At 44.4% G+C, this 26,890-nt stretch overlaps 1 protein-coding gene across 3 annotated transcripts in view; it reads right to left on the bottom strand.

Moving 5' to 3' along the window:
* LOC121550628 (integrator complex subunit 1) overlaps positions 1 to 23,526 on the bottom strand; it is a 30,038-nt gene extending 6,512 nt beyond the window's left edge. Inside the window, exons 1-40 of one of the 3 annotated variants that reach the window (XM_041862956.2) lie at positions 23,377 to 23,526; positions 22,958 to 23,039; positions 22,576 to 22,860; positions 22,249 to 22,445; positions 22,022 to 22,159; positions 21,757 to 21,922; positions 21,370 to 21,475; positions 21,040 to 21,226; positions 19,412 to 19,557; positions 18,959 to 19,100; positions 14,325 to 14,501; positions 14,052 to 14,160; positions 13,859 to 13,979; positions 13,639 to 13,716; positions 13,360 to 13,541; positions 13,144 to 13,240; positions 12,930 to 13,021; positions 12,769 to 12,829; positions 12,468 to 12,665; positions 12,123 to 12,252; positions 11,845 to 12,024; positions 11,521 to 11,670; positions 11,244 to 11,423; positions 10,998 to 11,102; positions 10,606 to 10,773; positions 10,305 to 10,416; positions 10,041 to 10,199; positions 7,944 to 8,090; positions 7,661 to 7,759; positions 7,363 to 7,484; positions 6,823 to 7,080; positions 4,088 to 4,247; positions 3,740 to 3,871; positions 2,973 to 3,153; positions 2,427 to 2,556; positions 2,246 to 2,361; positions 2,029 to 2,116; positions 1,598 to 1,869; positions 338 to 467; positions 96 to 229 (exon numbers count right to left, since the gene is read on the bottom strand). In XM_041862956.2, the coding sequence (XP_041718890.1) occupies positions 96 to 229; positions 338 to 467; positions 1,598 to 1,869; positions 2,029 to 2,116; positions 2,246 to 2,361; positions 2,427 to 2,556; positions 2,973 to 3,153; positions 3,740 to 3,871; positions 4,088 to 4,247; positions 6,823 to 7,080; positions 7,363 to 7,484; positions 7,661 to 7,759; positions 7,944 to 8,090; positions 10,041 to 10,199; positions 10,305 to 10,416; positions 10,606 to 10,773; positions 10,998 to 11,102; positions 11,244 to 11,423; positions 11,521 to 11,670; positions 11,845 to 12,024; positions 12,123 to 12,252; positions 12,468 to 12,665; positions 12,769 to 12,829; positions 12,930 to 13,021; positions 13,144 to 13,240; positions 13,360 to 13,541; positions 13,639 to 13,716; positions 13,859 to 13,979; positions 14,052 to 14,160; positions 14,325 to 14,501; positions 18,959 to 19,100; positions 19,412 to 19,557; positions 21,040 to 21,226; positions 21,370 to 21,475; positions 21,757 to 21,922; positions 22,022 to 22,159; positions 22,249 to 22,445; positions 22,576 to 22,860; positions 22,958 to 23,015 (5,693 nt within the window). In that variant the 5' untranslated portion in view covers positions 23,016 to 23,039; positions 23,377 to 23,526. The remainder of the gene's footprint in view (positions 1 to 95; positions 230 to 337; positions 468 to 1,597; positions 1,870 to 2,028; positions 2,117 to 2,245; positions 2,362 to 2,426; positions 2,557 to 2,972; positions 3,154 to 3,739; positions 3,872 to 4,087; positions 4,248 to 6,822; positions 7,081 to 7,362; positions 7,485 to 7,660; positions 7,760 to 7,943; positions 8,091 to 10,040; positions 10,200 to 10,304; positions 10,417 to 10,605; positions 10,774 to 10,997; positions 11,103 to 11,243; positions 11,424 to 11,520; positions 11,671 to 11,844; positions 12,025 to 12,122; positions 12,253 to 12,467; positions 12,666 to 12,768; positions 12,830 to 12,929; positions 13,022 to 13,143; positions 13,241 to 13,359; positions 13,542 to 13,638; positions 13,717 to 13,858; positions 13,980 to 14,051; positions 14,161 to 14,324; positions 14,502 to 18,958; positions 19,101 to 19,411; positions 19,558 to 21,039; positions 21,227 to 21,369; positions 21,476 to 21,756; positions 21,923 to 22,021; positions 22,160 to 22,248; positions 22,446 to 22,575; positions 22,861 to 22,957; positions 23,040 to 23,376) is intronic. The other 2 variants (XM_041862955.2, XM_041862958.2) reach the window with 2 other exon arrangements.
* Between the last annotated feature and the right edge of the window lie 3,364 nt (positions 23,527 to 26,890).

Raw genomic sequence — 26,890 nt, 5'->3', positions numbered from 1 at the left:
CCATCAGCGAATGTAGCTACGAAGCTACAATCTACCATAAGAGGTGCATGAATTCATATGTCCAACATGAAGTTTGTAATGAAGATGGTGTTCACCTGAGAAGGAGGACAGGGTGGGACACAGCCAGCTTCCTGCAGGCCAGGTTAGCGTCTGACATCCGGTTCTCAGCCGACTTGGTGTCTCCCGTATCGCCTAGCAACGTGACCAGACGGTGAACCAGGACGTCGCGCTGAGAGGGAAGGATCACACATCAGTCATTAAGACTTCTATAACGGCTTCTGTGTTAGTCAATGACTGAGAAACAGTAAGGAGACTGCCCGCTGAAGGTCTAGTCTACCTTGCATGTGGTGCCGTCGGCGGCCCCCTCGCTGCTCAGAGTGGCGTCAGGTAAGGTCACATGCTGGATGACCTCTGGGAAGTGCAGGTAGAGCTGGAGCAGGAGGTTCTGGCACCGCTTACTCATCACACTAAGGAACACACAATGCAGTTAGTTAGCGAACATCAGACAACAGTTTCTACACAGCAGACAGTGACAATGGTCTCCTACTACAATCCTCGTCTGATGTGGGCCTAGTTAGTTGGCTCATACATGTCAGACCGCCTACGAATCAACAGAATTTGTGTTCACTGGTCATCACTGCCGGTGTTTTCCATAAACAGCAACAACCTTGACCAAGAGTCAGATTCCACTCTGTCTCTTCAACAACCATCATGTAATTGGAGTACACACCAGCTAATCAAGCGATGAGCTTTAAAAGAGGAGCCTGTGAGGAGAAGGCCTAGCACACAGGGAAATGTTTATCTCACACAAGGCCAAACACAGTCTGCTTTGTAAGACGGGTTTTAAGCAACCCATGTTTTCAGTCGCAACTATTTGTACAAGACAGCTTAGCTGTGCTTAAAAATATTGTAATTGGAAAGATAATTTTGCTGCTTGACCTTGGCCAGAGTTTCCCCATTAAAATGGTTTAATAACCAGAGGCAGACTCTTGAAAGAAGGTTTGGCTTCCACAAAGAGGAGTTGCACCCTGATCTCTGACAGACGGCTAAGTCTGAGCAGGAATCCACAACACAGGCAGCAAGTTTAGAGCTGCAGCCCTAATCCTCTTGGCTTTATTATAATACACTGAGCTTTTAAAGAGATCACAGAACACAAGACTTCTGGTCGTTTTCATTTAACACCAATAGACCTAATTATCGCCTTTCCCCTGGTCCACACAGCATTGTCTGACAGAACATTCAGTCTGTGAATTTCATCTGTTCGGTCCAGGGGTAATCTAGTGATATGGCTCCAAGTTTATCAGCTCGGTTTAAAGAGGTCAAAGACCAAGTTCAATACTGGGGCTAATTAGGGAGGGTGAAAAATATGTCTAACTAAATGAACTGTGGGCACTTTAGTGAACCTTATGGGACCAACATTTTATGGAGTGTCATGTCTGCTGTTGCTGAAGGAACAGATGGGGTATTGAGAGAGAGAGAGGTCGTCTCTGTCTAGAGTAAATCACATGGCAACAGATCACCCTGTAAATACTATAAAATTCACATTGGACAAGCCTGACTAAGCATGTCAGTCCGAGAGCCAACACCCCACCCATACCTGTCTCCCCATTTCTTTGTGCAGTTGATGAGGTATTCCGATACTTTCTTCACTCTCTCCAGGTCACCATGGCAACAGCTTTGGAGCAGGGGCAGCCGTGACTGGATGAGGGAGCAGGAGGTGTGGTCCAGGGTGCTCTTGCCATTGCCGGGGCCGTTAGCAGTGGGCGAGGAGTCGCCGTGGCTGTTCAGCTCAGACTCTGACATGATGAGGTCCACCAGACTGATAAGCTCCTCCAGGTTCAACCGCAGGACAAACGTATCTGTCTGTTTCTGGAGAGAGAGCGAGAGAAAGAGAGAGGGAGAGAGGGCGAACAAGAGAGAAGTATTGGAAGCAGTCAGGCTGAGGAACAACAATGTTCTCTGGTTTGTGTCATGTGACTGGATTAATTGAAGTCATTATTTGAGGGCTAGACTGGTGTACTATACTACCTGTGGAGTCTTCTGGTCCCGGCCCTGCCAGATACGAGGGATGTGACTGCAGGCCCACAGGAAGTCCAGAGCAGAAGATGGGTCCAGTCTGGAGAACAGCATACGCAACACCATTACAGAATATTACAATACAACTTTCACTATTAGGGCAACACCATCATGTCAGTGTGAATATTACTGCTGAAGGTAATGATTTGACTTTGATAGGCTAACTGACCGCTGGTCTTGCTGCTTGCTGAGAAGAGCACTGATGCACTGATGAAGAGTTGTCCAGTTGGACTGATGGGTCAGCAACGCCAGAAGGTATGGTCTGTAGGAGGGAGTTCCTTTACCCTGGAATAAACCACATGAAGTAAGGTGGTGTAGTACACACACACACTGATATTTACTGAGATTACCTTGTTGAGAGCAAAGAGCAGCTTCCGCTGAAGGTCTGGACACACAGATGTGACCTCAGGGTCAAGAAGTCCCAGCCAATCAACAAGCAGCCCTGAGCTGGACCCGGTCTTTGTCACCTCGGAGCTGCTGCTGAAAGGGAAGTGAATAGATTGACAGGCTCAAGGTCGGGCTACATGAATGATGAATCTATAGAATCCCTCAGTCAAACAAAGTACTGATTATTAAACATACAATAATAACATTTCTAGGGCATTACAAAACACATAAAGCCATAAACAGACAAACAAAATGCCTGTTTGCTGTTTTCTATGAGATCAATGCCACGTGTAGCTCAGTTGGTAGAGCATGGCGTTCGCCAGGGTTGTGGGTTCGATTCCCACGGGGGGCCAGTATGAAAATGTATGCACTCACTAACTGTGAGTCGCTCTGGATAAGAGCATCTGCTAAATGACTAAAATGTAAAATGTTAACCAGATTTGTTTGTTGTTGTTTGAGTAAGTCAAAGGGACAAAATGATTTGAGCGTGATAGACTTGACCTGCTTACTTGTTTATATCCACCTCTATTTTCACGGCTTGCTCTTCAGTCTCCTGGAGAAGCAGTGCCATCACCATGGCAACAGGGCCTGCGGTGGTAGAGTCGGTCCCCGTCTCTGTTCCAATAGTCATTAGCAAGGATAGCAGTTCCTCCAAATATGGAGACTTCCCCTCCACTAGCCCCTGTAACACTGGGAACAACAAACAAACAGTACTGAGTGTTATGAGATTACATGTGATGTGATGGTTGCAACATTCCCGCAGCTACGGTGGAACATTCAGAAGTTCAAAAAACAAACCTGGCCATGACGCTGAGCTCAGGAAAAATCTTGTGATTCAAAGGAGAAAAATAAACATTGTGGGGGCAAGCCAATACCACACACCAAAACGATGAACTACCAACTACAATTATTGCGTAACCTAGATCACCAGCTTGGCCGCAACCAGTTTAAAGTCAAAACATCCTTCATCTGGGCTTGATGGAGACCTGAGCTCATATTGGACATAAACAAGCTGGAAGCCGCTGGTCTGGTTTGGTTTCAGAGAAGAGCTTATAAAAACTCATAAGGAACAGGTCAACAAAGGAAAAACAGAGACACACAGACGGCAATGAAACAAACTGATGTGGGGAAATTGCGTAACATCAGCCACCACATCCAGACTGGGGCAAGAATAGTTGATGTTCTAGCCTGAGAGAGAGTTGTGAAAGTGTCATTTCAGACTGAAAAGAGACATACTGTTCCACAATAGAGTGAACGAAGCACTAAAGTACCACACCTTTGCCTATCAGTTCTGGCTCTGCGTTACATCTCTCCCCTGCCTTCAGTGTGGCGATTATGGCTCTCACGGCCACCTCGGAGTCCCTCCGATAAGCCAGGGCCTCAGCCAGGTGGAGGAAGCCTGTACGAACTGCAGAGGATAGGCACACTTAGTTATCATCACATCGTTAAGGTTGAGATAGAGTGGAATACTCGACTAACTGTGACTAAGCCCAAGTGTGAAATGACACCCCATTCCCTATATAGTGCAATACGTCTGACCGGCATCAAAAGAAGAGCAATACATACTGTATATGGGCAATAGGGTATCATTTAGGACGCAGCCAAGGACATAAGGAGCACCCACCATCAGTGAGCCGGTGCTTCTGGGAATACTGTCCAGCGAAGGACTTGAGCAGGGCCCGCAGCGGCCCCGCGTCCACGGCCGAGTTCTCCAACCATGTCATCATCTCCATGACTGCCTTGAAGAAGAGAGAGGAGAAGGCCACGTCCTGCGACACCAGACGCTGAGTAGAAGAGATGGAGGAAGATCAAGAGAAGGAGAGAAATACATGTTAAATCAACTCAATACAGTCACATCTGTTTGGTGTAATGGCAAACAGCCATATATTCAGTGATGACTGATGAATGACAGACACACACATACAGTACTCAATATTCATACTTGAGCAAAAGTAAAAAGATACCTTAATAGAAAATGACTCAAGTAAAAGTCACCCAGTAAAATATTACTTGAGTAAAAGTCTAAAAGTATTTGGTTTTAAATATACTTAAGTATCAAAAGTAAATGGAATTGCTAAAATATACTTAAGTATCAAAAGTAAAAGTATAAACCATTTCAAATTCCTTATATTAAGCAAACCAGGCGGCACAATTTTCTTTCTTTTTTTTTTATTGACAGTTAGCCAGGGGCAAACTCCAACACTCAGACATAATTTTACAAACGAAGAATTTGTTTTTAGTGAGTCTGCCAGATCAGAGGCAGTAGGGATGACCAGGGATGTTCTCTTGATAAGTGTGTGAACTGGACCATTTTCCTGTCAAAATGTAACAAATACTTTTGGGTGTCCGGGAAAATGTATGGAGTAAAAAGTACATGATTTTCTCTAGGAATGTAGTGAAGTAGGCAAAAACATAAATAGTAACGTAAAGTACAGATTCCCCAAAAAACTACTTAAGAAGTACTTTAAAGTATTTTTACTTAAGTACTTTACACCACTGCACACACACATATACATACATATATATATATATATATATACATACACACACACACACACACACACACACACACACACACACACACACACACACATACATACATACACACACACAGTGAGGGAAAAAAGTATTTGATCCCCTGCTGATTTTGTACGTTTGCCCACTGACAAAGAAATGATCAGTCTATAATTTTAATGGTAGGTTTATTTGAACAGTGAGAAACAGAATAACAACAAAATAAATCCAGAATAACGCATGTCAAAAATGTTATAAATTGATTTGCATTTTAATGAGGGAAATAAGTATTTGACCCCCTCTCAATCAGAAAGATTTCTGGCTCCCAGGTGTCTTTTATACAGGTAACGAGCTGAGATTAGGAGCACACTCTTAAAGGGAGTGCTCCTAATCTCAGTTTGTTACCTGTATAAAAGACACCTGTCCACAGAAGCAATCAATCAATCAGATTGCAAACTCTCCACCATGGCCAAGACCAAAGAGCTCTCCAAGGATGTCAGGGACAAGATTGTAGACCTACACAAGGCTGGAATGGGCTACAAGACCATCGGCAAGCAGCTTGGTGAGAAGGTGACAACAGTTGGTGCGATTATTCGCAAATGGAAGAAACACAAAAGAACTGTCAATCTCCCTCGGCCTGGGGCTCCATGCAAGATCTCACCTTGTGGAGTTGCAATGATCATGAGAACGGTGAGGAATCAGCCCAGAACTACATGGGAGGATCTTGTCAATGATCTGAAGGCAGCTGGGACCATAGTCACCAAGAAAACAATTGGTAACACACTACGCCGTGAAGGACTGAAATCCTGCAGCGCCCGCAAGGTCCACCTGCTCAAGAAAGCACATATACAGGGCCGTCTGAAGTTTGCCAATGAACACCTGAATGATTCAGAGGAGAACTGGGTGAAAGTGTTGTGGTCAGATGAGACCAAAATGGAGCTCTTTGGCATCAACTCAACTTGCCGTGTTTGGAGGAGGAGGAATGCTGCCTATGACCCCAAGAACACCATCCCCACCGTCAAACATGGAGGTGGAAACATTATGCTTTGGGGGTGTTTTTCTGCTAAGGGGACAGGACAACTTCACCGCATCAAAGGGACGATGGACGGGGCCATGTACCGTCAAATCTTCGGTGAGAACCTCCTTCCCTCAGCCAGGGCATTGAAAATGGGTCGTGGATGGGTATTCCAGCATGACAATGACCCAAAACACACGGCCAAGGCAACAAAGGAGTGGCTCAAGAAGAAGCACATTAAGGTCCTGGAGTGGCCTAGCCAGTCTCCAGACCATAATCCCATAGAAAATCTGTGAAGGGAGCTGAAGGTTCGAGTTGCCAAACGTCAGCCTCGAAACCTTAATGACTTGGAGAAGATCTGCAAAGAGGAGTGGAACAAAATCCCTCCTGAGATGTGTGCAAACCTGGTGGCCAACTACAAGAAACGTCTGACCTCTGATTGCCAACAAGGGTTTTGCCACCAAGTACTAAGTCATGTTTTGCAGAGGGGTCAAATACTTATTTCCCTCATTAAAATGCAAATAAATTTATAACATTTTTGACATGCGTTTTTCTGGATTTTGTTGTTGTTATTCTGTCTCTCACTGTTCAAATAAAGCTACCATTCAAATTATAGACTGATCATGTCTTTGTCAGTGGGCAAACGTACAAAATCAGCAGGGGATCAAATACTTTTTTCCCTCACTATATATATATATATATATATATATATATATGCGACAGACAGAGAGCGAGACAGAGAGCGACAGCGAGAGAGTGCGACAAAGAGAGAGCGAGAGATGCAGCACTGTTGCACTGTTTAGAAGGACAGCAGAGTACATCAATCATACCTGGTAGAGGTGCAGCTGGCGCAGTATGGGGCAGGACAGGGCGTGGCTGCGGTTCATGGCCATGACGAGGGGCCCAACGTGGGCAGAGCTGAGCAGGGCAGCCAGGGCCTGTAGGAGACGCACTGCCACCCCACCCTGCTGGGGGTGCCCCCCCTGTCTGGCACGCACCAGCTCTTGGGCCAGAGCCTGCTGCAGGGCCAGGGAGAGGGGCCGGGGAGGGGTGCTGGGCCTGCGGTGGTCCACCTTCAGAGGGAACATCTGTGGAGACAAAGCCAGAAGTATTAGACCCTCAGTCAGCACTCTGAGAACAGGTGGTAGATCTGACTACATTACTAACCACAAACAACTCTGTCAGCTAGGATAATCAATCATTTCACTGTAGGCTACTTGTGCAGGTATGATTAAAAAATCCTTGGTGTCTGTTTTATCAGACAAACTACAAGAAAATGGTTGGTGAAATCAGAGATAAAAAAATGATTGGCTCCATAAACTTCAGACAGGTATTAATGTGTCAATCTCCAGGCAGATATACATTCTTACCTGAAGCAACATGCCGGTGAGGTCATTCTCAGGCCCAATCACTGGGATCTGATTGGCTCTCATCTTCAAGGAGCCACTAGGAGTTTCCACAGTAACTTTGGCCCTGTTCACCTCAGTACTATCTGTAAGGTTAAACATCATAGTCTTCAGTTATTGACAGGTATGGACCCAAAATACCAAAACTGTGTTTTTACTGGGCTGTTCCAAAACTTTTATAAGAAATGTACCACAGAGAGGCATTAGAAAACATAAATAGCATATTAATATGTAATCACGGAGTAGTAAGAGACTGACTGACCTCTGCGAGGAGGGAGAGAGGAGCTGAGCAACCCGTGGAAAGTGTGCCCCCCTGTGGCACCTCGCTCATGCTGCACCTCCACCAGATGAGCCATGTAGTCTGTAGCACAGGACATACAGAAACATCAGGAATAGAGAATATACCGACAGCACTAAATAGTCAGACTTAGACACAGAATCATCAGGAACAAATTATATGAGCACTAGCTAAATAACTGAGGCAAACATTATCCACGTGGAATAGACATAGTGTTGTAGGATAGTTAGTGGTCAAGCGCTCTCACTCTTGTCCATGATGTTCTGTTCCAGTGTCTGTGAGTCGTGGGACACGGCCTGGTCCAGGTACTGCAGCAGTTTACTCATACTGGACACGGGGATGCCAAACGACTGGACAAACAGCAGCAGCTGCTGGGGCTCCAGATCCTGCAGCGCTGCAGAGGACAGACATAGTATCAGAAATACCATCATTATTTACGGTAGTATTTTACACCATATACACTGCTCAAAAAAATAAAGGGAACACTTAAACAACACAATGTAACTCCAAGTCAATCACACTTCTGTGAAATCAAACTGTCCACTTAGGAAGCAACACTGATTGACAATAAATTGCACATGCTGTTGTTGTCTATTCCATTTGCACAGGTGGAAATTATAGGCAATTAGCAAGACACCCCCAATAAAGAAGTGGTTCTGCAGGTGGTGACCACAGACCACTTCTCAGTTCCTATGCTTCCTGGCTGATGTTTTGATCACTTTTGAATGCTGGCGGTGCTTTCACTCTAGTGGTAGCATGAGACGGAGTCTACAACCCACACAAGTGGCTCAGGTAGTGCAGCTCATCCAGGATGGCACATCAATGCGAGCTGTGGCAAGGTTTGCTGTGTCTGTCAGCGTAGTGTCCAGAGCATGGAGGCGCTACCAGGAGACAGCCAGTACATCAGGAGACGTGGAGGAGGCCGTAGGAGGGCAACAACCCAGCAGCAGGACCGCTACCTCCGCCTTTGTGCAAGGAGGAGCAGGAGGAGCACTGCCAGAGCCCTGCAAAATGACCTCCAGCAGGCCACAAATGTGCATGTGTCTGCTCAAACGGTTTGGCATTTGCCAGAGAACACCAAGATTGGCAAATTCGCCACTGGCGCCCTGTGCTCTTCACAGATGAAAGCAGGTTCACACTGAGCACATGTGACAGACGTGACAGAGTCTGGAGACGCCGTGGAGAACGTTCTGCTGCCTGCAACATCCTCCAGCATGACCGGTTTGGCGGTGGGTCAGTCATGGTGTGGGGTGGCATTTCTTTGGGGGGCCGCACAGCCCTCCATGTGCTCGCCAGAGGTAGCCTGACTGCCATTAGGTACCGAGATGAGATCCTCAGACCCCTTGTGAGACCATATGCTGGTGCGGTTGGCCCTGGGTTCCTCCTAATGCAAGACAATGCTAGACCTCATGTGGCTGGAGTGTGTCAGCAGTTCCTGCAAGAGGAAGGCATTGATGCTATGGACTGGCCCGCCCGTTCCCCAGACCTGAATCCAATTGAGCACATCTGGGACATCATGTCTCGCTCCATCCACCAACGCCACGTTGCACCACAGACTGTCCAGGAGTTGGCGGATGCTTTAGTCCAGGTCTGGGAGGAGATCCCTCAGGAGACCATCCGCCACCTCATCAGGAGCATGCCCAGGCGTTGTAGGGAGGTCATACAGGCACGTGGATGCCACACACACTACTGAGCCTCATTTTGACTTGTTTTAAGGACATTACATCAAAGTTGGATCAGCCTGTTGTCACGATCGTTACCGGAAGACACGGACCAAGACGCAGCGTGATAAGCGTACATCTTTTATTTCGTACACAACACACGAGCAAAACAACAAAACGAAACGATACGTGAAGTCCTGAGGTTATAACACAACAAACCTTTACGGATCAAGATCCCACCAAGACTAGTGCAAAACAGGCTGCCTAAATATGGTCCCCAATCAGAGACAACGAGCTACAGCTGCCTCTGATTGGGAACCACCCCGGCCAACATAGATCAAAACGATCTAGAATAAAAACATAGAAAAACAAAACATAGAAAATCCACAACCTGGCTCAACATTTAAGAGTCCCCAGAGCCAGGGCGTGACACCTGTAGTGTGGTTTTCCACTTTAATTTTGAGGGTGACTCCAAATCCAGACCACTATGGGTTGATAAATTTGATTTCCATTGATAATTTTTGTGTGATTTTGTTGTCAGCACATTCAACTATGTAAAGAAAAAAGTATTTAATAAGATTATTTCATTCATTCAGATCTAGGATGTGTTGTTTAAGTGTTCCCTATATTTTTTTGAGCAGTGTACTTCTACCTGCATGTATTTAATGTGTTTGGACTTGTACCTGCATCCACCAATCGTGCGACCTCTGACCGGATCATCCTCAGCTTCAACCAATCAGGTAGCAGCAGGGCCTCCTCGGAGGTGTCCACCAGGAAGGCGGTGGGGAGGGGTTTCTTGTCGGGGAACCAGATGTCCAGGAGGTTGAAGAAGTCACTCTCCTCTGAGAACAGAGACACATGAATCATTCTATATACTGAAACTGATAATGAGGTACAGTAGATAGGCCATGTTTGTAACAACAACTGTGGTATTCAGAGATACATACCTTTGGGTGGCCCCAGTGTCAGGAGAATGACCATGGCATGGACCACCAGAATGTGCATGGTGGCTGTCTCTCCTGTGGTCCAACGCAGAAACACCTGGTCCTGAGATTCTGACTATAGAAAGGGTCAAAGGAGTAATATAATTTCAGTGACAACTGTATTGACAGCAAGCACCTCTAGTTGAAATTATCGATAAGGGTCTACCAATATGAAACCGTCAGTCTGAAACCATCTTCCAGTTAGATGCAAAAAACGTATGGTTAGCCCCGCCCCACCCCCTCCCAGTAATGATCCAATCCTCACCCAGCTGTAGAGGTCCTCTCCTTCCTTGGTCTTCCTCATCCTCCTGATGTAGCTGGAGAAGATGGAGATGAGGGCTGAGAGCACAGCGTCTGACTCGGGACGGCAGGAGTGCTTGGAGAACAGGCTGTTCATGATGGTAGAGCGCTCGACAATCAGACGGGCCACATCCTACAGGATCACAAATCAAACCCATCTCAGTATCTAACTATGAAGGCAATACAGGGTGTTGTTCAGTGGGGAAGAAAACATTTTGAAAACTACCTGAACTTGTTCAATAAGAACACAGACTTTAGTTCCGCTTGCAAAACGTTTTGCTACGGGGTGCTCTACTGAACACACAACCCAGGTAAATAATAGGAGGTATGACTGAGGATAAGAGGTGTCATGGCTACCAGAGCGAGGTCATTGTGAGATGCCTGCTCCTCCACTGGTGCATGCTGGGACAGGTAGATGAGGTAGGCGCTGATGGTCTGTGGGTCTGTCTCCATGTGGATGGCCTGGGGAAGAACAGAAACACAACACACATTCTTACCACATCTCTTCAGCAAAAAAACTCACTTAGTGTCAACTACAACCTGACAATGAGGCCAAATACGGTTCACATTGGTATGAATGGTCTAGACCAGATCCCCACTGACTTGCTGCAGAGCGGTGGAGGTCATGCCCCGGACGCTGTCGAACAGGGGCAGCTTGGGGAGGTCCTGCAGGAGCCACTGGTACCCTGGCAGTAGCTCAGCATCTCTGGAGTCCTCCTCCATGGGCTGGTCCCTCTCCTCTCCATCCTTCAGACCCCCCTCAGTCAGCACCAGAGACAGACCCTGAACAACAGCAGAACAACCATAGTAGATGAATACATCTCCTGAGTAAATCAATGAAACACTCATATTAGTGTGTGTCCTGTCTCTTATAATGCACCTTCATAGCCAGGACTCTTGATGCCACTTGAGAAGAGCTGAGGCGGCGCAGGAAGTAGTCCAACACCTCACATGTGGTCTGTTCGTCAGCTTTAGGACCCAGCAGCAGATCCTGCAGCCGTCCAAGGAGCTGCCTCTGCTTCTGTTGCCTCTGGTGTAGGGAGAGGGAACAGAACAATGACATTTGTTGGTTTGTGTGGATGAAATAATGAAATAAAACATGACAAGTTGATTCTTTGAGATGCTGGAGTCAGTGATTTCTCTGACCACAAAAGCCATTCAAAACAAACAGAAATATGATAGCTGTTAAGAAACGGCAGCATACTTGTCTTTTCTTGGCTCTCTGCTCTTTGCTCTCTCCTTCCTCATCATCCTCGATGGGCAAGTTGTCATCTGCAGCATCGTGAAGCAGGAATTCACACAGGCACTGCACGGGCAGCACGTCCAAGGACCCCTCACTTGACTGCACCAGGTCAGCCAGCCAGGGCATTGACTGAGAGGAGGCCTGGGGGAAACATCGAACACAGTTGTAGAGTTCCTTCCAGAGAGAATACTTTCTATTGGAGAAGGAAGAGCGGTGAGAGAGGATGTGCTCTCGTTTACCTGTCTCTGGATGATGTTGAGCAGGAAGTCAGGGTTGCGAGAGCGGCAGAGTAGGTGACCCAGGCGAAGGGACTGGTTAAGGCTCTTCACCTGCTCCTGGACTGCGGGAGGGGGTTTGCGAGGGGGGCCCCTAGAAAAAAGAAACAAGTAAGATTACCATTTATTATCACATGACTGAAAATGGGTTGGTTTTCCAGACCCAGATTAAGCCTAGTCATGGACTAAAAAGCCGATTCAATGGAGATTTGAGCATGCTTTTTTTGGTCTAGGACTACACTTAATCTGGGTCTGGGAACTGTCCCTAAAAGTGGTCTACAAGGTGCAGGTATGAAGCAGGAGTCTTACTGTGGGTCCAGACTGGTGAGCTGGGACAGCAGCAGGCTGTTGCTCTCTGTAATGGTCTGCTTGGTGGAGGCAGCTGCCAGGTGGCTCTCGAAGGCCAGGATCTCTTGCTTCTCTCTCTGGGACACCTGCAGCTCCCTGTTGATCATCTCGGTCTTGGTCTCCTCATCAGCCACCGTGCATGGAGGGTAGGAGTAGTTACTGCCAAGCAGGAAAAAGTGGGAGGAGAAGATAAGGTTCGTTGAGTAGTTAGTCTGGTATGTGTTGGGTTTAAAATGATAAATGTTTCATATTTGTGACTTACTTTGTCATGACCATCTCCATGAGCATTTTCAGTGTGGGATAGCCGTCCCAGGCAGCCAAGCCTGAAGAAAAATAAATGATTATAACAAAAGGGAAAACCTGTGGCTAAGGTTCTAATATATACATTGATGATTTGTAGGGAAACCTGGTTGAGACCCATACCTATTTTCTGTGGATTGAAAGCCGCCACCACAAGTAGCAGGAGCCACGCCTTCCAGTAGAGTGTGGCTATCGCCAGGTTCGGAGGAGTATACCTTGAAAAACATCCAATGTGTTATTTACAGAAATATAATTTGTTTTAAGAAAACGACATGAACGTCGACTGCCAGCTGACTGGCAAGTTCATTAATCATACTAAAAAAAGAGAGCAACGTACCCTGCAGGCAGCTGAATGTTCTCTGGGTGGTGGTAGGTGCACAGATTCAGCACTGCATCAATCAGTTGGATCCTCTCCACTCTCAACACATCCAGATCTACAAAAGCAAAACCGGGAAACAAGCTCAATATCCCTCTTTATGTAATGCCAAAAAAACAAAGTTCCCTCAACGTCATCTCTTTTCATGAAAATGTTGATGAAGTAAACTCCACTTACCCATTGCTGTTGCAGATGTTGTACCATCGGACTGGACTCCGGCTGCCCTCTTCACCAGGTGGTCCGCCAGCTCCATAGCGTCGGCCGGGCCCAGGGGCAGGTCTCGGGACAGTCCGATGACCAGGATACGCATCAGAGTGTCCTCCAGCAGAGGCACTTCAGAGCACAGCCGCAGGAAGAAACTGCCGGAGGCCAAATATTTAAGTGATGTCAACGGAGCAGGGACAGACAGACATGAATAAAACAAATCTAAAACAAAGGTTCGGAAGAGATGCTCACTTTCTGTCGCTCTCAGGAGGCCAGTTATCCCACTTGTAGTAGGTCTCTGGTTGCTCCGTGAAAAGCACCTTGTGAAGACTGGGGAAAATAAACACAAGTATATTTTCATCACATGGGTAGAACAATTATCTTAAGTAACTATTGTAGGATGTTAATTAGCTCCTCCTATGTTTATCTTTTTTGAACAATCAAAGTGGCATGAAAACTCCCAAACACATACCAGTGTATATAGTCCTTGGATGGCACTTTGGCAATAGTGGGAACAACAGTGTGAAGCCACCACACAGCATCCCTCTGAATGGCAGCTATATTATTCTGAAAGGATCTCAGACCATCCAGATCTGAAACAGACAAAAAGGATGTTCAAAATGTCCACATTGACGACAAGCAAAGAAGTAACTACAAGAACTTACTCTTCTTCTCTCCTTTGTCCCAGGCAACGCCAGCCTCCTTGACCTGAGCTGTGATGCCCAGCATCATGGAGCACGTGAGCAGGTCTGTCACCTGGATCACAAAGCGTTCCTGTGGAAAACAGACAGAGAGCATGAGCTCAGATCCACAGAACGCATATAAGTTTTTCATATGTGAAGAGGCATAGAAGGGTATGTAACTAGGTAGGGGGTGAGTTATTTCATGGTACAGGAGACTGAGACAGGGTGGGAGTAATATAACGTTTATGAGCTCACTTTGAACTCCATGTCGACGTAGGTGGCCTCCTTCCTTTCCTGCATCAGACCCAGGCAGAAGGACTGGAAGTTGATCTCGTGCTTGGTCTGTTTGATGATCTCTCTCAGCAAGGCTCGTGAGGCACGCAGGTAATCATCCTTATTGGTTAGCAGGTCTTGGAAAACCATGGCCAGGAACTAAAGAGAGGATCAGAAGCGAGAGCGCAGCTTTAAGACGAGCGGTTTCCAAACACCATCTCCTTCTTGTGTTTCAGTTATTAAATAATAAAAGTTAAAATGTGATCACTCCAAGAAAAAAAACATGTGTCCTTCAACCCAAAGCCAATAAAGCTCATCCTGGTCCATTTCTGAACTCGGGCTTGACATAAAATGTTTTACCTGTCCGAAAGCTGAAGTCACTTGTCCCCAATGCCCTTCCCCCCCAAAAAAAAGGTCTGTAACACCATCGACCAAAAGGGCATAGCCGTGGAAAGTAGGGGTGCTGAGGATGCTGCAGCACCCCCAAAACATTTTTTTTTCAATCTTCACAAAAGCAGTGCACTGGGCCTTTACTAGTCCTGTATTAGCGGACTGATATAGCTGTGTGTAGTGCGGGCAATCTTTTTTTAAAGACTGCTAAGCATTTGGCTCGCATCCTACAGAGGGACGAGAGGAATCGTGACATGGACTAAATATATTTAGGGAGACAAATCTTTTCAAATAGCCTATTCTACTCTGGTGGAGCTGTGGCGTGAACTAAATGTGTAGCACCCTAGGTCTATCTGGCCCGCTGTGTGTCTGTGTGTGCAGATGGAGCGAGTGACACAGTCAACGAGAAGCGCTGGCTGTGCTCTTGTTGCGTCTTGTGAGGGGTTGTAAATCATCATGGGCTCCAGAGCAACTCTGCTTTCCTCAGAACTGGATAATTACAAACTGATTTGCATTTACTCCCTCATCTTCCTCTCTTATTAGCCTAGGCTACTATATGTGTTGTAGGTAGGTTGCACACACTGAATCATTTCTTTCAAAAGCTTTCCTCAGCTGTAGCATAAGTTGTCTTTTGACTCATCATTCGATTTTGACATCTTGGTATTGTTTGCTCAATTTCACTTCTTAAAATATTTGTCATTCAAAATAAATGTGTGATTGAGAATAGCATAGACTCTCATAATTATTCCCATTTAAAAGCTGCAACTTTAGGACATTAAACACTTTATTAGAATAGTTTGGAAAATAGTCTTCATAACTTGAATTGGTCTTAATGCTTTATGATATTTCAATTAGTTGGTTCGCAACGGCAAGGAGGGTCTTTTTTTCCGACCTCGCACGCATGCATAATTTCTGTCTTATAATTATTTCTCAACTGAAAGGTTTGTTCAAATTTCACATTCGATTTTTATATCTTGCTATTGTTTCTTCTCTCACTATTACCTTAGGCCTCCCATGTCTTGAGGTTATTCAAAAACAACTTACAACTTTGAGATAGCCTAGAACTCCATTTGATTCATTCATTGTCACCAAAGCCCCATATACTACCCACCATTGTGACCTGTACGCTCTCGTTGGCTGGCCCTCACTACATATTCGTCGCCAAACCCATTGGCTCCAGGTCATCTATAAATCACTGCTAGGCAAATCCCCGCCTTATCGTAGCTCATTGGTCACCATAGCAACACCCACCCGTAGTATGCACTCCAGCAGGTATATCTCACTGGTCATCCCCAAAGCCAACACCTCCTTTGGCCGCCATTCCTTCCAGTTCTCTGCTGCTAATGACTGGAACGAACTGCAAAAATCTCTGAAGCAGGAGACTCTTATCTCCCTCACTAACTTTAAGCATCAGTTGTCAGAGCAGCTTACCGATCACTGCACCTGTACACAGTCCATCTGTAATTAGCCCACCCAACTACCTCATCCCCATATTGTTATTTACAGTGGGGGGAAAAAGTATTTAGTCAGCCACCAATTGTGCAAGTTCTCCCACTTAAAAAGATGAGAGAGGTACACGTCAACTATGACAGACAAAATGAGAAGAAAGAAAATCCAGAAAATCACATTGTAGGATTTTTTATGAATTTATTTGCAAATTATGGTGGAAAATAAGTATTTGGTCACCTACAAACAAGCAAGATTTCTGGCTCTCACAGACCTGTAACTTCTTCTTTAAGAGGCTCCTCTGTCCTCCACTCGTTACCTGTATTAATGGCACCTGTTTGAACTTGTTATCAGTATAAAAGACACCTGTCCACAACCTCAAACAGTCACACTCCAAACTCCACTATGGCCAAGACCAAAGAGCTGTCAAAGGACACCAGAAACAAAATGGTAGACCTGCACCAGGCTGGGAAGACTGAATCTGCAATAGGTAAGCAGCTTGGTTTGAAGAAATCAACTGTGGGAACAATTATTAGGAAATGGAAGACATACAAGACCACTGATAATCTCCCTCGATCTGGGGCTCCATGCAAGATCTCACCCCGTGGGGTCAAAATGATCACAAGAACGGTGAGCAAAAATCCCAGAACCACACGGGGGGACCTAGTGAATGACCTGCAGAGAGCTGGGACCAAAGTAACAAAGCCTACCATCAGTAACACACTACGCCGCCAGGGACTCAAATCCTGCAGTGCAAGACGTGTCCCCCTGCTTAAGCCAGTACATGTCCAGGCCCGTCTGAAGTTTGCTAGAGTGCATTTGGATGATCCAGAAGAGGATTGGGAGAATGTCATATGGTCAGATGAAACCAAAATATAACTTTTTGGTAAAAACTCAACTCGTCGTGTTTGGAGGACAAAGAATGCTGAGTTGCATCCAAAGAACACCATACCTACTGTGAAGCATGGGGGTGGAAACATCATGCTTTGGGGCTGTTTTTCTGCAAAGGGACCAGGACGACTGATCCGTGTAAAGGAAAGAATGAATGGGGCCATGTATCGTGAGATTTTGAGTGAAAACCTCCTTCCATCAGCAAGGGCATTGAAGATGAAACGTGGCTGGGTCTTTCACCATGACAATGATCCCAAACACACCGCCCGGGCAACGAAGGAGTGGCTTCGTAAGAAGCATTTCAAGGTCCTGGAGTGGCCTAGCCAGTCTCCAGATCTCAACCCCATAGAAAATCTTTGGAGGGAGTTGAAAGTCCATGTTGCCCAGCGACAGCCCCAAAACATCACTGCTCTAGAGGAGATCTGCATGGAGGAATGGGCCAAAATACCAGCAACAGTGTGTGAAAACCTTGTGAAGACTTACAGAAAACGTTTGACCTGTGTCATTGCCAACAAAGGGTATATAACAAAGTATTGAGAAACTTTTGTTATTGACCAAATACTTATTTTCCACCATAATTTGCAAATAAATTCATTAAAAATCCTACAATGTGATTTTCTGGAGAAAAAAATTCTCATTTTGTCTGTCATAGTTGACGTGTACCTATGATGAAAATGACAGGCCTCTCTCATCTTTTTAAGTGGGAGAACTTGCACAATTGGTGGCTGACTAAATACTTTTTTCTCCCCACTGTATTTTGCTCATTTGCACCCCAGTATCTCTATTTGCACATCTATCATTCCAGTGTTAATACTAAATTGTAATTATTTTGCACTATGGCCTATTTATTGCCTTACCTCCATAACTTACTACATTTGCACACACTGTATATAGATTTTATATTGTGTTATTGATTGTACGTTTTGTTTTATCCCATGTGTAACTCTGTGTTGTTGTTGTTGTTTTTAATCGCACTGCTTTGCTTTATCTTGGCCAGGTCGCAGTTGTAAATGAGAACTTATTCTCAACTGGCTTACCTGGTTAAATAAAGGTGAAATAAAAAATGAAATAGCACAGCAGGAGAAATCTAGCATGCATTAAACTTAGAGTGGCTTAATTGGCCAAGTCATATTAATATCAAATGAAAGATAAAATAGAGAATGTTCTTCTCTAACAATAAGACACCGGAGTATCCTCTATATAAATAGACGTTGGCTATTGGCCCAGATCATCCGACATTCGAGAGAGACAAAAAAATAAGAAAATTCTGACCGGATATTTTGCGCTGCTTTGGTGAGACTCTTACGCCTCGATCACAGGCTTTGCATTTTGGTACACCAGAAAACATGAATTTCCAATGGAACGCTGCGTTTGCCCTGCAGCATTGCGTTGTAGAGGCAGTTGCAGTGCGTTCTGGGTGGTGCATACATTGGATTTATCGAAAGTATGCGTCAAACTGTATGTGTAATAATATAATGCCATTTAGCAGACGCTTTTATCCAAAGCGACTTACAGTCATGTGTGCATACATTTTTACGTAGGTGAATGTTGAACTTTTGTTGCACATATACAGATGCTGCGTACCATTTTGCGCAATGACGCTGCAGGTGTGATCGAGGCGTTAGCTCTGTCTACATTGTTCTCTTGCTTTGTGTAAATATAACATATTTATTGAAATAGGCTATAGCAAATAGGAATATAGGCAATTTACTCAGAATGTCAATTGTTTGATATTGTGATTTTTTTACTTGTCCTTTCGGACAAGTGGACAAGCCTTAATGTTGAGCCCTGTGAACCACATATATTTACTTTCCCCTCAGTAACTACTAGTAACACATTTTACATTTTCCGCAGGTGTGTTGTCACTTCAGCATGGAATACTCCCTCACCTTAGGGGCCTGCTCTGGGCTGTGCTGGAGCAGTGTGTGAAGGACTTGCATGTTGTTGGGGTTCCTGGCATTGGACAGCTCGTTGAAGATCACCAGCTTCACCATAGTTCCCAGGTTGTCTCTGTGTGCATTCAGTAGCTCCCTGGTAATCAAAGGCCAGACAGCACAGTTACGTGTATGAATAAAGCGTTCTGCATGAAGGCTTTCGAAATATAAATGGTCCCCTATAGACGTTCAAACTAACAACATTGAACACATCAACTATGTTGATATGCAACAACTTTCCAGGGTTAGGGTTGAGGTTACCGTTGAACCAGGATGTGGACATGAAGCTAGGGTTAGGGTAAGGGTTCTGGTTGAGGCACCTGGGTACTTAGTTGAACATCTATAAACCATGTGTAGGGGAATATCCAAATTAAATAATCATATGGCCATAAGAGAGGACCTGCAGACCTGACACAGAGCATGTAGTGATTGAGGATGACTTTAGGTTTCAGGCGGATCTTGATGAGGTTGGAGATCACCTCCATGTCGTCCGCTCCATGGGAGTTGCAGTTCATACAGAGAGACATGAGAAGGTCCTGAGCTGGACGGGTCAGCTGCAGAGTCAAAAGTCTTCATTATACAGTTGAAGTCGGAAGTTTACATACACCTTAGCCATATACATTTAAACTCTGTTTTTCACAATTCCTGACATTTAATCCTAGTAGAAATTCCCTGTCTTAGGTCAGTTAGGATCACCACTTTATTTTAAGAATGTGAAATGTCAGAATAATAGTAGAGAGAATGATTTATTTCAGTTTTAATTTTTTTTCATCACACTCCCAGTGGGTCAGACGTTTACATACACTCAATTCGTAATTGGTAGCGTTGCCTTTAAATTGTTTAACTTGGGTCAAACGTTTTGGGTAGCCTTCCACAAGCTTCCCACAATAAGTTGGGTGAATTTTGGCCCATTCCTCCTGACAGAGCTTGTGTAACTGAGTCAGGTTTGTAGGCCTCCTTGCTCGCACACGCTTTTCAGTTCTGCCCACACATTTTCTATAGGATTGAGGTCAGGGCTTTGTGATGGCCACTCCAATACCTTGACTTTGTTGTCCTTAAGCCATTTTGCCACAACTTTGGAAGTATGCTTGGGGTCATTGTCCATTTGGAAGACCCATTTGCGACCAAGCTTTAACTTCCTGACTGATGTCTTGAGATGTTGCTTCAATATATCCACATAATTTTCCTTCCTCATGATGCCATCTATTTTCCTCCAGCATCTTCACAAGGTCCTTTGCGGTTCTGGGATTGATTTGCACTTTTCGCACCAAAGTACGTTCATCTCTAGGAGACAGAACGCGTCACCTTCCTGAGCGGTATGACGGCTGCGTGGTCCCATGGTGTTTATACTTGCGTACTATTGTTTGTACAGATGAACGTGGTACCTTCAGGCATTTGGAAATTGCTCCCAAGGATGAACCAGACTTGTTGAGGTCTGCAAATTTTTTTCTCAGGTCTTGGCTGATTTCTTTTGATTTTCCCATGATGTCAAGCAAAGAGGCACTGAGTTTGAAGGTAAGCCTTGAAATACATCCACAGGTACACCTCCAATTGACTCAAATTATGTCATAGCCTATCAGAAGCTTCTAAAGCCATGACATTTTCTGGAATTTTCCAAGCTGCTTAAAGGCACAGTCAACTTAGTGTATGTAAACTTCTGACCCACTGGAATTGTGATACAGTGAATTATAAGTGAAATAATCTGTCTGTAAACAATTGTTGGAAAAATTACTTGTGTCATGCACAAAGTAGATGTCCTAACCAACTTGCCAAAACTATAGTTTGTTAACAAGAAATTTGTGGAGTGGTTGAAAAACAAGTTTTAATGACTCCAACCTAATTGTATGTAAACTTCCGACTTGAACTGTACATAATTTCATGCAAACAGCTGCATTTACATGTTAGATTTGAGGCTGATGTACAACTCTATTGAGCTGGAAGGTGATGGCTCTTATGCCCACTATTGCCAATTAAATGATGATTCCTGTTACCTAGTGAAGGTGATGTGTGTTGCTGATTGTTACTCCTCCTCTCACCTTTGGGTTCTGCAGCCACATCTCCAGCCTCTGCACAGCCATAAGCCGCACCTCCTTGTAGCCACAGGTGGCAGTGAGCAGACGCAGCAGGTTACGGGATACATTGTCCATGGGCTGCCTGCGGTTCAACTGGTCCTTCAGGACATCTAGAACATAGTCCTCCACACTCTCAGACAGCTCCTCGTACCTACGATGAGATGAACAGTGAATGAACGCAAACTGTTCAATGAACTGATCAGTCCAAGTAGAAGTAGACAGACAATACAGACAGGCAATCAATATATTACTGCTATGTGTTGTAGCCTATGCCTAAATAAGGTACTACCGTACCTTGGCATAACTTGTCCATCATCTTCAGGGCTAAGTTTCTCCTCAGCAATCAGCAATTCAGTCTGGCTGTCATCCTCATCTGGGGTGGAGGGGTGAGGACTGCTCCCTGGAAAGTTTACATTGTAGTCATTTAGCAGATGTTCTTATCCAGAGCGACTTAGAGGCGCAATTATGGTTAAGTGCCTTGCTCAAGGGCACAGACAGACTTTTCACCTAGTCAGCTTGGGGATTCGAACCAGCGATCTTTCGGTTACTGGCCCAACACTCTCAACCACTAGGCTACCTGCCGCCCTATGTTAAATTATATAGTAATAATTAAGAGTCAAATCCAATGTCACAGGATTCACACCTGAACAAACCGGTAGGTGCATACATACAGTTCTATACCTGCACTGATATCCCCACCGGAGCGGCCAGTGTCAGTCTGCAACTGCAGCAGCATACTCTTTGGGGGCATTTTGGTACTGAAGGCAGTCTGGATGTTGTCCACAAAATTCTTACAATGGGAACTGTCCACCCAAATTCGCTCCCCCAAAGAGTCCTCAATGTACACCTGAAAAGAACAAGAACACGTTAAAAGGGGGCACAACATTGGTAACAATGCAGCTAGAATACAAACAGAAATCCAACAGGAATGATGAGTGGTTCTCACTTTGACAAAGATCTCTGGCCAGTTCTCATCCTCCTCATAGGCTGCCATCAGCAGGTTGCAGGCTAGCACAGACACCAGACTGTTGCCCTTGGCTTTGAAGTTGATGGAGGCATCCCGGCGAAGAAGACTGCATAAGGCCTGTCCATACACAGATAGAGAAAGTCATGAACCAATCTGTATAACAATTGTATGGAACTGATTGTAAAATGTTGGGTTTCAAATCTCACCTCAATAATGCCTTCAGTGGCGAAGACATTGGGCTTAATCTTGGCCAGGAACATGAGGCTGAGGTACAGTGTTATGTCAGGTTTGGCCCGGTTCATCTTCAGCTGTTTGACAGCTCCACAGAGCACCCCTTCAATGCGATCATCATTTCCATCCTGCTCTGCATTCTCAATCTCATCCAGGAGCACTGCTGGGGGGACTGTAAGAAAACCATTGTGTTAGTAATATGCACAGTCACAGCGCATCACAGAATCAGGATTCACAATCCTGGGATTTAACCACTACCTATTCCTCTGGAGAAAAAAAATTGAATTGATACTGTTTCCTACCTTCTATGGGCACCACTGAGGGCTCCTTGATCGAAGGCGATATAGCCCTTTTGTCCACTGCTGCCACATCAGCCAGTCGTCCCAGGGCGCTGACAGGAGGGGTTGAGGAGAGCTTGGGGCGCTTCACGAGGCCGGACAGGCCAGAGGAGGATGGAAGTGACGAGGAAGTCTCTCGTTTACGGTCAGTGGGTAAGGTGGACGCTGGCTTAAGGAGAACTGCAGGTGCTTTGGACTCTCCGCCACTCTTTGACCCCAATGCTATGAAATCTCCTGGAGGAGGGTGACCTATTGGCAACATTTGGAAGAGAAACACGTATAATATTATTGTATGTTTGACAAAGGTTAGATAAAGTGGGTACACATAGCTAGATACTGTACATACCTGAGGGTTTTGCAGCACTAGGCCGCCTGATCGCTGTAGGCTTGGGACGATTCATCATGAATACTCACTGCCAGATAATGTACTGTGTGGGATCAGAGATTTCAACATAAGACACACAGGTAGGTAGCTAGCATAGCTACCTGGAAACTGGTCGGTAAATAATTATCTCATCTCAACATCGAGGCTGCCTATTTGTAAAGCATATTCACATCATGATAACGAATTTATCCCCGAAAAGTGCCTAAAACCTTTGGCATTTGTCAAACTGAAAGGGCTAAGTAGTAGCTACTAGCTAGCTATCTAATGTTATTGTGAGCCATTATAGACAGCGGCTAGCTAGCTAAGGTTACCGGTATGTGAGTTAGCTAGTAGCTAGCTACAAGCAATTACATCGGCAAAAAGCTAGTTAGATGAACAACCTTACGTGTTAGTTCGTTTCCAATATGCATGGGTACTTATGACTGACTGTTGCAATTGCAAACTATTGAATATAAAAAAGAAATAGAGTCGTCTTCACGTCCATGTTGTCTTCCCGAACGGAAGTCCTGCCCCTGAAAGGGTGAGCGTTGAAGAACATCAAAAATGTGCTCCTGCTGTGCAGACCTCAAACCGAATGAAGATTAGGCGACTAGGCTATTTAGGATATAAACATCTGCATTTTGTTATTAATCTAAATTAATTTAAATATTTTTCATTAAAATCACGTATGAGTAATGTTCACATTGTAATTGTATCTATCCTATAATGTAATTTCCCCAGTTTCACAAGGAGGCCTAGGCCAAGTGTAATAATGTCTGGCAATGGGTGTTGTTATGGGTGGCACTATTTGCTTAAAAGCTTTGGAAAAGGAATAAGGTTTCCAAGAATCCTCACAATGATGTCAGGCATTGAAACAGAAATTACTGCTCATGACAGACAAAAGAAAACAGAACTGTCACCCAGAAAGGCACACCACAAAGCACACGCTGTAAAGCACACATTGACAAAAAAACATGTGTTTGTAATCTAGCCTTGTTAGTGAAAATGCTTTAGTTCTTGTATCTGGTTACAGTTACTACTTATGAAAAACGGCATGGCAATTGTGCTCTCCTTTCATGATACACATTCCATTTATCTGATGACATAGCCAATTATAGTGCATAACATAGCTGTACTATTCCCAAACCAAAAGAGGAGCCATTTATTTGACTTTCGACAATGCTACAGTATTCTCCATGCTATTACACCAGACATGTTTGACACTTTCTCTAATAGCAGCAAACTAGCCTACATCTTATTCAGAGACAATATTGCTGAATACCAGTCTTTCATAGCAGACTACTAAGACAAACTGAAACTGCTTCACCACGTTTCCATAGCCCTGTAACCTGACAACGTGTTACATAAAGTGTTTTTCATATTAAACATATTTTGGAGAAGTCAGAGGAATGCTTAGTCATGTTCCAAATATAAATCCTGTGTCACATGGGAAGTCCACAACATTTTACATTTACGTCATTTAGCAGACACTCTTATCCAGAGTGACTTACAGTTAGTGAGTGCATACATTTTTCATACTGGCCCCCCGTGGGAATCGAACCCACAACCCTGGCGTTGCAAGCGCCATGCTCTACCAACTGAGCTACAGCAGGCCTGCGAAAACAATTTGTGAGTATTCTGTTTCTTCAGAAACCACTCATGGGCAACTATGAGTCAATGTTTTTAAAGAGAAATCCACCCAAAACAGAATCTCCCATTTTGTACGCACCTCAGGAAGCTAAAGTCAATGTTGTAGACATAATACAGTGACAATTGCAAGCTATAACCTTTTAATTTGTTTTACTTAGTACCCAGGGTTGGGTAGGTTACTTTCTAAATGTAATCCGTTAGTTACTAGTTACCTGTCCAAAATTGTAATCAGTAACTTAACTTTACAGAAGTATCTGTCATCTAAATACTATATTATTGCTGGTAACGTAACTGATTAGTTTATTTTTTTGTAATCTGATTACATGTAACTGATGATATGTAAACAGTTACTCCCCAACCCTGCTAATAACTAGACTGAATAAGTTAGTGAAGTCATCATTTATATGTTCATCGTCAACAGTCTGTTGGGGTACTGGAAGTTCATGTTCCAACCCTCTGTAAACAGTAAGGGGGCTCTTTGTTTCAGATAATTTTATCTGAGCTCAGCATCATAGATCATGGGTGGGATATCGTGGGCATAAAAGCTAACATCTCCTCTGATCTTTATTGTTTCATATCCCAGTACACTACTGTATAATATTGATATAGTCAAAACAAAGACATGAACAGACAAGTCCTGCCTCAGGTAAAGGCTTCGACACTGCTGGAGTGGAACATCTGGGGGACACATCTGTCTAATAAATTGCCACATGAGCAAAACAACTCTATGCTGAATTGTAATGAATTGCAGATAGCCCAACTATACACCAAGCCAAACAATCCCATGCCTCAGTGCACATTCAATTATATTCGATTTTTAATTATGTGAATGCTCAGGGGGGGATTACAGACGCATATAAACTATTGCGAACATAACCTGATGTTAATTCTGTTGACAAGATGTGCTCTAATAAAGAAGGTTTGGGCATTGCTTTAGAATGAGAACCACCCATAACACAAACTTGAGTAATTACTCATCTCATAAGCCACATTTGCTTTCAACTTTAAATGTACTCTGCATGAGAGATCCCAGCACATCAATGTACAACTTAGTCCATATGCCTCTCCTGAGGAAAACTCTCATGTGTTGAGTCACCCATGGCAATGGTGAACCACAGAAATACAACCATACACCAACCTGCCTGGCTCTATGCCCAGCTACAGTGGGTGAACTCCATGGGAGTTAGTCAGTTCCTTGGGCAGGAAATCAGTGGGAAAATTTCTTCTTTTTATTTACTGTGTAATGGAGTGGTCCTCACTAAAGACATCCTGATTTGAACCAATGTATTAATGCATACTGTAAGGAGCAAGTTGATTATTATATGAATATCAAATAATAATTGACAACCCTTCCATATACATTTGACCTTTTCCATTCTCAAACCCCTGCAGCGCAGTCTATGGTTGCGTTTATACAGGCAGCCCAATTCTGATCTTTTGCCACAAACTGGTCTTTTGACCAATCAGATCAGATCCTTTGCCAATAATTGGGAAAAAGAGCAGAACTGGAACGCCTGTGCAAATGCAGCCAATGTGTGTTCATTGTTTCAATGCTTCTATTGGTGCATCTAAATTGATGTGGCAACCTGAAGCAGGTGAATACTGTTGAAGCCAATTAGTCCTTAGCTTTAAAGCTAGTCAACACTGCTGGTCAATTCTGTGGTCAGTTTGAGGATGTTCAATGAGGTGAGCCCCTGAGTTAGGCTGCAAATGTGTATCACCTGCTCACACATTTTAAACATGCAGTATTAAAATGAGTAAATTATTTTGGGAAGAATGTTGTCATGTTTTTTATCTAAAGTATTTCCCTTAAGAGAATGTCAGTCACCCTTCTCAAACTATATGTTGTCTTGCATGAGTATGGTCTTGGGGCAGTAGTGGCCAGTAATGTTAGTGAGAAGGCGGGATAAGTAAGCTTATCGTTGGGCTCAGAGCCTTAAACAATATGTAGTCTATAATAAATCCAAAACTCAAAATAAATATTGGATGGACAGGACATTGTAAGGACAGATGGCGCTGCTTCTTCTATTAACCAGTGAGGCAGTAACTTTTGGGTCAGCTGCATAGACATTAAAAGGTCAGATGACCTCTCAAAATTATAATACTGTAATGTAAAATGATGGAACGGGATGGGGATTCTCTAATAGTTATTTATTTTGTCATTAGAAGAACGAACATTGTGCAATCAGTTGCGCATGGAATTATTGAATCCGCCTATGAAAGGCTAAAACGTGCTGACATTGTTTGTGAAGTATTAACAGACTA

The sequence above is a fragment of the Coregonus clupeaformis genome, chromosome 35 (genome assembly GCF_020615455.1).
Source record: "Coregonus clupeaformis isolate EN_2021a chromosome 35, ASM2061545v1, whole genome shotgun sequence".
NCBI lineage: Eukaryota > Metazoa > Chordata > Actinopteri > Salmoniformes > Salmonidae > Coregonus > Coregonus clupeaformis.
This window is presented reverse-complemented; position numbering and strand designations above follow the sequence as displayed.